General features: G+C 38.5%; 1 protein-coding gene across 1 annotated transcript in view; it reads right to left on the reverse strand.

Annotated features, from left to right (window-relative positions):
* LOC140739190 (phospholipid-transporting ATPase VB-like) overlaps positions 1 to 12,957 on the reverse strand; it is a 293,630-nt gene that overhangs the window by 89,591 nt on the left and 191,082 nt on the right. Inside the window, exons 4-5 of the mRNA XM_073067239.1 lie at positions 5,156 to 5,501; positions 3,697 to 3,891 (exon numbers count right to left, since the gene is read on the reverse strand). Of these exons, the coding sequence (XP_072923340.1) occupies positions 3,697 to 3,891; positions 5,156 to 5,436 (476 nt within the window). The 5' untranslated portion in view covers positions 5,437 to 5,501. The remainder of the gene's footprint in view (positions 1 to 3,696; positions 3,892 to 5,155; positions 5,502 to 12,957) is intronic.

Consider the following 12,957-nt stretch of genomic DNA (forward strand, 5'->3'; position numbering starts at 1 on the left):
AAAAAAATTCCCAAAAGCAGAAAAAATAATGGAAACTTTCAGCTGGTCAGAAAGCATCCAGAAAGACAAAAATACTTATTCTTTTATATTAATGAAAACTTGCTTTTATTTATTTCTATACTCCTGCTCTCAGACTATCAGAATGCTTCTAGCATGCTCTATTCTTAGAAGGTGGGCAGCTCTGCCCCTTGATTTCCTAGTCCTACACAGTACTGTTAGATGGGTGCTTAAAAAGAGATGACAATGACCTGGATTCTAGTCTTTCTTTGCAGTCAGACCATTCAACATTCCAGTCAATCGTCTGGTTGCAAAGATAAACTAGATACATATATTCTCGGATCACTTTTAATCTTAGCCAGTCAACAGAATACCCATTAAATTGGATGGGCTCTCCCACTTGCATTTTCTTTAATTCCAATCCGAAAACAGCTTCTGATGTATCCAATGTAATCAGCTTCTTGCTGGATAATATACTTCAAATAACTCACTTCTGTCATTGCTTTAAAAAATGATAGATTTTAGAGTCAAACAATGTAAAAGATGAGTACTGTGACCTTGACTGTGAGCACTCATCAGAAAGTGAGCTTCTAATAGAAGACAAACCAAGACTTTCAAATGTCAAACAACAACACACACAAAATGCTGGTGGAACACAGCAGGCCAGGCAGCATCTATAGGAGAAGCACTGTCGACGTTTCGAGCCGAGACCCTTCGTCAGGACCCTTCATCAGGACCTCCTGACGAAGGGTCTCGGCCAGAAACATCGACAGTGCTTCTCCCTATAGATGCTGCCTGGCCTGCTGTGTTCCACCAGCATTTTGTGTGTGTTGTTGTTTGAATTTCCAGCATCTGCAGATTTCCTCGTGTTTGCACTTTCAAATGTCACATCAGGTCAGTTGGTATCAGTAGTATCCTGGGATCGATATGCATTTGTTTCATCCTCTACTGAAAATTTATATGCATTATCTAGGCTAATGCTTTCAACATTTTACTAGTTTACAGCTGCTCAAAGAGTATTCTCATGTTAAAGACTGTCATGAAATAGAAGCCAGTGAGTTCAGCTGATATTTTGATAAAATTATAGTGTTAAAGGTGTCATCTATCAGATAAATTAATAAGACAGTTTTGATAAGAATTTTCTCGCAGGCATTTACAGGAAAATAAAGAAATACAACATAATTTATGAAAAACTACACATAATAAAGACCGATAAACAACCAATGTGCAAAAGAAGACAAATGGTGAAAACAAAAATATGCATATTATATATAGTGTAACATGAGTTGTAGAGGACTTGAAAGTGAGTCTGTATTTTGCTGAGGTGAGTGAAATTATCCATGCCAGTTCAGAAGCCTGATGTCTGAGGTGTAATAACTGTTCCTGAACCTGTTCATATGGGACCTAAGGCTTCTCCATCTCTTGCCCAGTGATCATAGTGGGAGGAGGGCAAGAAAGTCAAATGGTTGGTGGGGATGGATCTGTGATGATGGATACTGCTTTCCAGCGGCAGCGCTCCATGTAAATGTATTCAGTGGTCATTAGGGCTTTGCCTGTGATGGACTAGGCTGTGTTTACCAGTTTTTCTGCAATTTTCTATTCCAAGGCATTGGTGTTTCAAACCAGATCATGATGCAACCATTTAGGATGCTCTCCACTGAGCATCCATTGGAGTTATACAGACTTTTTGCAACTCATGTTCTCAGCATTATTTTTTATTTATACAGTTTCTCTTTTTTATCAGTCTTTGCTCGAGTTTATGTAAATGTTTTTGAGCTAAGAAGTACTGAAAAAATACTGGGCTAAAATGTGATATATCTTGCTCCAGAAAAACGAGTTCTTGAGAAGGGCTTTTAATAGTCACAATTGATAATCAGATAGCTTCATTAATTGCTGTTTTAGGTACTGTTAATCAACTAAACTTGTTTTAAAGCCAGCTTCATTTGTTTATTACTGTCTACTTCCTGGGGAGTTTATGCAGATTTGTCATGACATCTGAAACTTTGACAAACTTCTATAGATGTGTGGTGGAGAGCATGTTGACTGGCGCATGGCAGCCTGGTATGGAAACACCAATGCAATCCTCCAAAGAGTAGTGCATATGGCCCAGTCCATCACAGGTGAAGCCCTCCTCACCATTGAGCATATTTACACAGAACGCTGTCGCAGGAACGCAGCATCCATCATCAGGGAACACCAGCACCTGGGACATGCTCTCTTTTCACTGCTGCCATCGAGGTGGTTGTACAGGAGCCTCATGACTCATACCACCAGGTTCAGGAATAGTTATTACTCTTCAATCCTTTTTTTTATATTTGCACAGTTTGTGTCTTTTGCACATTGGTTGAACACCCATATTGGTGCAGTCTTCCATTGATTCTATGATGGTTATTATTCCATTATGGATTTATTGAGTATGCCCATGAGAAAATAACTCTCAGGGATGTATATGGTGCAATATATATACTTTGATAATTAATTTACTTTGAACTTTGAACTAGTAAATGAATTTAAAACAACTTTCAACACACAAACAAATTGGATTTAATTAAATTAAAATGCTGCTCCTAATTCCATTTGCGACCTCATACTCTCGTTCATTTAGCCACTTACTCTATCAACTATTCCTTTTCAGCTCAAATATGGATTCGACAACTTCTCAGAATGAAGGTTAGACAGAGCCAAATGCCATTTTAGTTGCTGAATTTGGATTTGTTCTGAGACTGAAATGACATTTTGACACTTAAGTAATCTCACATTATGTTAGCTATAGCAAAACCAGATGTAGTTCAGAGGGATGAAAGATGTACCTATCTGTTAATTTCTCAAACAAGGCAAAAAAAGAAATGATTTACATTTATATAGTTACTTTTATGACCTCTAAATATCCTGAAGCTATTTATTTTGATGGATATATACTAAGAAGTGTAATTATCTGAATAGGGCAGGGTTCATTCAGTCACCAGAAAATTTGCTATAATGTCATCACCAGTGAAATGTATATTGCTTGATCTGCCACCTTGTCAATCTTTTTGATGCCATTTTTATACTTGAATGAAATACTACATCTCTACCTCAATTCCAAATAAAGGTCAAGACTCACAACAATACATTATCTTGGCAATGCTATTTTATAGGTACAGATTCAAATACCACAAAACAAATATAATTTTTGACATCCTTCAGACTAGTTCTGTTATATGGAATGGTATTTTTATATATATACAGATGCTAAATCCCCAAGTATCAGTGATGTACAAAGTAAATTTTGGTGCTAATCGAGGGTCAGAGACAAAGACCCTTGTGAGTCTTCTAGCACTGTACAATGGATGGTGTCTTGAATGAAGACAAAATGAAAACCCAGAAAGAACAATTTAATCTGCTGCTGTCATAAATTTGCAGGAGCGGGGAGCATGCAGAACAGCCATCAGCATGGAGGTAATTGTGTTCAAGAAAAAAATCCAAGATATAAGTGAGGTACCAGCCCACTAAATGGCAATGGCAGTGCATCATCTTCATTCTCACCACGTCATGTAGATGCTACAAGTGAGTTCAATGGGAACCTGTGGATCATATGAATAAAAAAAACTGGGAAAGTTGTATACTATGTAGGTACAAAAAGCACGCCATGGGAGCCGCCCAGCCCCGTTAGATCATAGTGATGACAGAATTCCTTGTATTCATTCACAAATGACTTACCAATCAAATACTTGTGCCCTAGCTTGGTTTATCTTTTTATCAAATCGGTACCGCTTGAAATCCTCAAATCCATCTTTAATTGCAGTGACGGACATCACAATTACTATTGGCAACATGGTTATTTCTTTATGGAATACTTCAATCGATGGGATCCAGTTCAGAAAGGCTAGTAACAGGAAATAAATATTGGCAAATCTGGAATACAAGAAAAAGGGAGAGGAAACAACTTTGTATTTCTTAATGTTGTCCTTTGCAAATCACATTTGAGAAAACTTAACAAATTATTTGCATAGTCTCTGTCATTGGGACATGAATAAATGTCCTTCCCTAGGTTGTGTCAGGCTACAAGTTCCTTTCATATTCACCTCAACATCTTCCTCCCTTATTAAATATGAAACATTCATCTAATAAATCAAATTAATATGGGGAAATATTTTTAAATTCAGCACAAAATGAGTTGATACCACTTCTAATGGTTTTACATAGAGGGCAAGGGCTTGGGAGGTTTTGGGCTAAGCACAGGCAACTGAGATTAGTAAGGATGATGCTATCATTCATCATGGTCCAGCTGGGCCATGGAGCCTGAATTCCTGCTCTATTACCTTATGACTTTGAATATTTCACAATGCCCCCACCATCTATTATCTGAAGGCTACCCAACTCTTTCCACAAGTTCTGGCAGAGAAATAAAGCCTTCTGTTGTGTTGGCATTTTCAGCACAAGGCATCTGGAGCTCATCACAAAACTAAATCATTACTTAAGGGCATTAACCAAAAGTAGAGGCACATATCCCTGAAATTTGGCCATTTTCCCACAACAGTATGGAGGCACCTGCTGCTTTATTGTGCTGAAGAACTCCTTGCACTGATTTTACCCCTTTTTTGCTCTTAGTGTGTTATTTGTGAATATATTTGGAGAGCATATCATTTCAAATTGTGATCTGCCAGCAGACATCCTTATTCAAATGATAAAGCAATTTGAGGCATTGGTATGCTGAAAAGTGAAATGAATTGAATGGATCTCAGGCCACCAGAGTTCAATATTATGATGAGATGCACCTTCTGGAGTCAAATTCATTTTCATTCCAGTAAACCTATTGCCATTAGGATGATGGATAAAAGAGATCCTCATTTATTTCATAGATTTCCACAACAGCAACCAGCATTGATATTAGTAAATTGGTTATACTGTGAGAAACATGCCAAGAGTTCACAAGAAAAAGATAAATTGAGAGAGAGGCAAGGAAAACAGTTTGAAGGCTTAAACTGGCAGAACAGAGAAGGGGTCACATTGGGCAAGGAACAAAGTAAGCCATTAAAGATACATTTAAATATTCATAAATGCATGAACATTACATTCATTCTGGCAGATTGGAATGTTAACCGCAATATAAATTAGCAACTTAAATGCATTTTCACTGAGGAAAACTGATATAACAGATATAGGTCATTGTGTTTACCTGTTACACTGTTCAATAAAGTTCTTTGGAAGAAAGTTGAAGATGGTGTATTTTGTAGTTTTTATTTTGTTGCTCAAGTAGTTTCTCATTATCCTTTCTGAGTCCTTGGTGAGCATTTTATTATTTGGAAAGATGATTCTTTGCTTATTGAAAGTGGATGACCATTGACCCAACTCTGGAGAATTCGGTGATGTAGATGATAACAATGGTGTTGTTTCAGACAGGCTGTTTCTTCTCCATGCCTGAAAACGGAATCGAATCGATTCTATAGTGTGTGCCATTATTTGCTCCAAGTTCTCTCTTCAGTTGTCTCATCAGATACTGAACTTGAAACAAAAATCACCTTCTGTTAAAATAAAATGGAACCAAAGTCATTATCATGCCCAATGTAATAACAAAGGGACTTGCAAAATGTAACTGAGAATATCAAATTTTGAAAGATAATCTGATAATTAGGATTGCCTTTGAAAAACTGACACTGTGGTTGATATATACAGGTGGAATATTGTATGTTTATTCTATGTGCAGTTGGATATTCCCTAGCATTTTGTAGCCTCCTGCTCGGCAGAGAGTCGACCCCAGACACCTGCACGGTTAGTACAGTGTAACTTCTGAAATGCATCTCCGAGCATGTGACAGAAAGTGAGAGAGAGGAGGGAGGGAAAACAGATTATTAATAAAAAATACTCTTCAAAACAAACTTCCAGTAGCAGATTTGACAACCTATGAGCCAAGAAGGTGAGTCAGTGGGTCAGGGCCTATGTAAATAGCAAAATCATAACCAGAGTACAGACGCACAGAACCACTTTGCAAACATTGTATCATCCTCATCAAGCCGATGCATGTGGAACTATACGAAGAATCAGTGTGGATCAGGGCCAGGCATTCAGTGATTTTAAAGCTTGAGAAGATATGTCCCAGCTTTTACAACAATGAAAGCATCCTTTACTCACCTAATCCTCAATATGCCATAGAGGGCTCTGAGAAGTCCTTTAGTATTCTTAAAATGTGCACACAGAGATGCTTAATCACTTTCCCCTTCAAGGTGGTGGACTTGGGGTTTGTGGCAAATGACTGTGGCAGTACAAGTGAGATCATGAATTCAAATAATGCTGGCACAGGTTGCTGGGGTTGCATGAGTGCTTAGTGAAGCCCACTGAACCACAATTTGTTATTGATTTAGGTTCAACATAATGCCTGAATAACAAGCTACAGCCATTAGAAAAGGGGAATCACTGAGATAATTAAATCTTGGTAGGGAGCAGTAGGCACCATTACTTTGTAAATAAAAACAAAATCTGAGGCGTCAAAATGAGGTCTTTCATTTTTGTTCATTTGTTCCTCATGGTACAGATTGTTCATATTTCTTTGTAAGAGAGACTTTGTTTTGCACAAAGCATATTAGTTAATCATTAAGAGAATCCCAAGAGATCAATCTTTATCTTAATGCACCAAGTATTTTGATAGTGGGTGGTATCAGGAACACACACACACACACACACACACACACACACACACACACACACACACACACACACACACACACACACACACACACACACACACACACACACACACACACACACACACACACACACACACACACACACACACACACACACACACACACACACACACACACACAAAAAAGAAGTCAAATTGTAATGTATTAACAGCTATACAATTACCACTAGTTAGCTTGCATCCATGGAGAGTGCACTTTGGTGCAAAATGAAATGTATTTGTTCACTTAAGCTTTCAGTTAAGTTCTCTCAACTGTATAGTTTTAAACTGCTGTGACAGAAGGTGACGAACTAGCCAACTGTGGACAGTCAGGTAATTGGCCAGAAACCAGACTGAGCATCCTCATGACACAAGTACTGTTGCCTCTTTCCAAAGGAATCTACGATCTCACTACCAAATCCGACTGACAGGAATTTTGAATAGACTGCATTACAGCCAAGAAAACAAAGGAGAGCAGATGATATCTTTGCAGACATTCCAAAATTTAGTGGAAGGAACATCTGCTGCAAATTCACTACTCCTTGCATGCCTGGAAAAAGGACGACATGGCAAAGAACCACAGAGATATAATCATGACCAGCTTCAAGGAAGTTAAATCTGTCTGATTTTTACAGACTGTGATGTCTCCCTGCTGGCTGCCACAGGGAAAATACACTGCACTGAGCAACCACTGCCGTGGATTCCGTCAGCCTTCAGAGACAATACACATGACTGTTGCTACATAACAATTCCAAGAGTAATTTACTGTAGGAAACAACAACAAGCACTATACATGTTGTTGCCAGTTATCAGTTGCCTTTAAATAAATGGCCACTCCACTTCGGAACCAAGGTAACTCCAACTTTCATCACGGAGTTAAAGTATGCAGTGAGTGTGTGCACATGCACTGTATATGATTGGAGAAGAAATTCCTTTCTTTCCAAATCTTTTTATTATTATTATTATTATCCAAAATAACAAGAGTACATCAAAGTAAGTAACACTTACAATGTCTCAATAGAGAAAAAATATTAATATTAAGGACTGAAAAATATGGTGACACAAAAAAAGAGAAAAGAATAAAAAACCCTACTAAAGCAAGAAAAAAGTGAGAAAAAAAAGAACCCATTAGGTATTCAACCCTGGAGCCATGCATTATACAAAAAGCTTCTAAAGATAAACATCAAACCACCAGCAAAAAAGATTACACCTGTGGTGAACTACCTATACCTGTCTGGACACGCCCCTCTGCTGACTGCTCCTGTGGCTCCTCCCACAGACCCCTGTATAAAGGCAGTTGGAGGCACTGCTCCTCCCTCAGTCTCCAGGATGTTGTGTGGTGGTCTCTTGCTACTAATCGTGGTTTCTTGCAGCTAATAAAAGCCTATTGTTTGCCTCCCGTCTCCGAGAGTTATTGATGGTGCATCAATACCAAAATTTACAATTAGATTGTGGAGGAAATCTATCAATTAACTCAAATGGTAGTAACGAGCAAATGAACCCTATCTTTTCTCAAAATCAAACATAAGTTGAAAGGTTCGAAATTCCAAGTCAATGTTGACTTGTTTAAGGAATCTCAGAGGAAGAGCCTTTTCAAAAAATCAGATCCTCTAACACAATGCCCTTAATGTATAATGCCACCCTCCAATGATAAATATTAGTTCTACTGCATTACAGGTCCAACAATGGGTGTTTGGTCCTGATTGAGCATGGCAGAGAAAGGTGGTACACTGTAGCTCTAAAATGATGGAAACATTTGGGGTCCATTGGCATCAGATTTTCGACTCAAGGACACTAAATCAGAGCTGATGTGTTGATTTAATGATTCAAGCACCATGGAGACTTGAAAAGTAATATTACCTGGATACATTGTACGAAGTGAAAATCACTCCTCTTTGATTACATATGAAAGGTGGCATGGATGCAGCAACAAGTGTCTCCACTGCTTCTCTCAAGAAGGTTCAATCCTGATCTTGGGAGCAGTCATGGGGTTTGAGTACACTCTCTGCCATCCAATATCATAATGGCAGATCTATCCCAGGTCTGCTTTTGCTGCAAAGATCCACAAGATTAATGCCTGAGATGGCTGGTCTGTTGAATGAGAAATGTTTCAGCAGAGTGACCACATGCTCTTCTGGGTTTATAAGGAATATAGGAATCTATTGAAGTGTACAGAATTCTTAAGGGGCCTGACATGGCTGATATGGGCTCTCCTTCGATGATGGGTAAGGAACCAAGGGTCTCAGGTTCAAAATATAGAGTTGGCTGTTCAGGATAGCGAGAAGAAGAAATTATATCATCCATATAGTGTTGAATTTCTGGGATCTCTGCAAAACAGGCCTATAAATGTCAGTCTCTGAGTATAACCAAGAGAAAGATCAATTACTTATTTTAGATATTAAGGAAATTAGTAAATATAGGGTTAGTGTATGAAGGTGGCACTGAGGCAAAAAGAAAGATAGACTAAGATCTTACTGAATGCCACAACAGGAATGAGGAGAGAAATTATCTCTTCTTGCTTCAATTTCTTATATTCTTAATCAGTGGTACTGATTTGCACCTTTAGTAAAACAAACCATAGTAGTTGATTTTAAGCCTAAGACCAGCACACAGTGATTCTGAGAATGGGAGCAGGGCAGCACAGTATAAATAAGCTAGTTCTAAAATCTGCAGACAAATCATCAAAAATTCCATCTTGTCAACACAGTCTGTATCAGAAACCAGAAAAGGAAATGTGATTGTGTATGATTGTGAAGAGGTAGAGGGTGACAACCTTTAGTGCACAGTTTAAATTTGCAAACTCGTAAGGAATTAGAGATGCTACATGCTTTCTTCATAATTGCAATTACATGCTGGGCCAAGGTCAAGTTTTCCAAAATAATAACACTGAGGAACTTACAGATGTTGATCTCTGATCCACCAATGAGGTCTGTCTAATGGACCTCTAGTTTCCTCCTCATGGTCAATAATCAACTCCTTGGTTTTGCTGACACTGAGTAAGAGGTTGTTGCTGTGGCACCACCCTGTCACATTTTCAATCTCCCTCCTTTATGCTGATTCATCCCCATCTTTGATTCTGCCAATGACAGTGGTGTCATCAGCAAACTTGAATATGGCATTGGAGCTGTGCTTAGCCACACAATCATAAGTGTAAATTGAGTAGAACAGAGGGCTAAGCACACAGCCTTGTGGTGTACCTGTGCTGATGGAGATCACTGTTGCCAACCCGAACTGACTGAGGTCTGAAAACAATGAAGCCAAGGTTCCAACTGCACAAGAAGGTATTGAGGCGAAGGTCTTGAAGCTTATTGATTAGTTTTGAAGTGATGATAGTGTTGAATGCTGAGCTGTAGCCAATAAAGAGCATACTGATGTATGCATCTTCACTGTCTAGATGTTCCAAGGTTAAGTGAAGAACCAATGAAATGGCATCTGCTATAGAACTGTTACTGGGGTCGGGAAATTGGAGTGCATCCAAGTCATTTCTCAGACAACAGTTGATATGTTTTATCACCAGCCTCTCAAAACACTTCATCAGTATGGATGTAAGTGCTACTGGACGATAGTCATTGAGGGAGTTTACCATGATCTTCTTTGGCACCAGTATAATTGAAGCCTACCTGAAGCAGGTGGGTACCTCAGACTGTCAAAGCGAGCGGTTGAAGATCTCAGTGAACACTCAAGCCAGTTCCTCACACAGGTCTTTAGTACTCAGCCAGGTACCCTATCTGGCTGCATGCTTCTCATGGGTTCACCCTCCTGAAGGCTGCTCACATGTCAGCCTCAGAGACCGAAATTACGGGATTATTGGGGGCTGTAGGAATTTATGATGGTTCATCCATGTTTTGATGGTCCAAGTGAGCATAGAGGGCATTGAGCTTACCTGGAAGCAAAGCCCTGTTGTTGCTTATGTTGCTTGATCTAACTTCATAAGAGGTGATAGTATCCAGATTTGTCTACAGTGTCCCTTTAAATAACTGGCAAATTGTAAATGTATAGCATTATAAAAGAAATTCAATTTATGGAAATGTATCAGACAAATGCCTGCCAAACGGAACGAAGAGCAGCTCAAATTAAAATAAAGAAAATTTAATTTTCAAGCTTGAATTGGATCCTTTGAATCTAGTAACTGTTAAGTAATGTTTTCTGACTAACAGTGTGAAGATAATTTCAATTTACAGGCATGAATACCTCAAGGTCTTTTCAATAAGATTATAGTAATTGGCTGTTCTGAGAACCTAATCAAGTCTACAACTAATCTGAAAATCAGCAACTACAGAATGAAAAATGCATCATTCTCTGAAGACCTATCAATAAGTCAGGTGCAAAATTATTTTGAAGGATTTAGATAGCCAGATATGAGCCTCTTGAAATGTAATGTTTTCAGATCTTGTATAAAGAATCTGTGGATATTAAAAAATACATTTTAAAATTGATTTCTTTTGTTTAAGGATAGGTCAAGTGTTGAGGAATTGAATATTTTCCTCTTTGTGTAAATAGCATCAACTACATTATCAGACATTGTGTAAAGCTCAGTCTTCCTCAGATTCTACAGTAATGCCAGGATTCTGTTGTTTAATAATTTAATACTAAGTTTACGGACAAATGCGAGTTTGGACATACAGCTATCAAAAGTAATGTCATTACCAATACTTGCAGAAGAGATTTTCACTTTGGCTATCTAAACCTGATTCAGGTCTGCCAAGAGAATTCATTGCTCAGATATTTGAAGGGATTCACTTAAATTCATTATTTAATATTGTAAATTCAATTTTTAAAAATCAACAATAAACAAAAAGGCACAAATAGAGGAATTAAATTTTTAAAAAAAGAGAAAATCTGCAGGTGTTGGAAATTAAAGTAATACACACAAAATGCTGGAGGAACTCAATAGGCCTGGCAGTATCTTTAGAAAAGAGTAAATAGTTGATGTTTCAGGCCAAGACCCTTCATCAGGACTGACCTGATGAAAGGTTTCAGCCTGAAATATCAACTGTTTACTCTTGCCCATAGATGCTGACTGCCTTGCCGAGTTCCTCCAGCATTTTGTGTGTATAACTAAATTTAAATCTGCAGAGGTTTGCAGTTGACTATATGGTATAGGCATTGATAGAGAAATAGCAAGAAAATTTTCTCCAATACAGAGGTGTCTATAACCAGAGGCCATGGGTTTAAGGTAAGAAGTGGGAGATTTAGATGGGATTCAAAGATCTGGAATATGTTTCCTGAGGGGTGTCATGGAAATGGGTACTCTCACAACGTTTACTATTTACAGTACATGTTCACTGAAACACCATAGCATGGAAGAGTGCTGAAAAATGGGATTAGGATAGATTGGTATTTGATGGCCAGAGTTGACACAGTAGAACAGAGAATCTGTATCCATGCTGTCTGACATTGTGACTAAGAATACATTGGATTTAAACACATACTTGTTAAAAATAGAACACCTGGATTTTATTTTTGTTTACAGCTGGGAATTCACAGAGATTCGGCTTTCAGGAGATTAAAAGTGGACTTTTAAAAATTATTTTCTAAACTATTAGTGGTGGGACAGCAGATGGGAGCAACCTCACTTTGTCAAAATTTGGGACCTGACTAAATTACACAAGAGACATAAAGATGCACTATTTCTACTACACTCAACATAGTGCCAACACGTTTTAAAAAGGCTTTGGCTTCACCAACAGACATCAATCCTGTCCTTTCTATCAAAACAATGAAGATGCTAGAAGCCTTCACTAAAGCTCACCATGCTGCACTGGAATTAGAGCTCACCAGCATCTGTGGATAAATAAAGAATTACTGATTCAGGCTGATGACCTTTCTACTGGAACATTAACTCTTGTTTCTTACTTCACTGATGCAGTGGAGTACTCTTTATCAAACACCAAGCCTATAAACATAGAAACAAAGAAAAACTACAGCACAATACGGGCCCTTCAGCCCACAAAGCTGTGCCGAACATGGCCTTGCCTTAAAAATTACCTAGAGTTACCCACAGCCCTCTATTTTTCTAAGCTCCATGTACCTGTCCAGGAGTCTCTTAAAAGACCCTATAGTATCCGCCTTCACCACCGTTGCCAGCTGCCCATTCCATGTACTTACTACTCTCTATGTAAAAAACATACCCCTGACATCTCCTCTGTACCTACTTCCAAGCACCTTAAAACAGTGCCCTCTCGTGCTAGCCATTTCAGCCCTGGGAAAAAGCCTCTGACTGTCCACACAATCAATGCCTCTCATCACTCAATGATCAATTACCTCTATCAGGTCACCTCTCATCCTCCATCACTCCA

The sequence above is a fragment of the Hemitrygon akajei genome, chromosome 15 (genome assembly GCF_048418815.1).
Source record: "Hemitrygon akajei chromosome 15, sHemAka1.3, whole genome shotgun sequence".
Lineage (NCBI taxonomy): Eukaryota > Metazoa > Chordata > Chondrichthyes > Myliobatiformes > Dasyatidae > Hemitrygon > Hemitrygon akajei.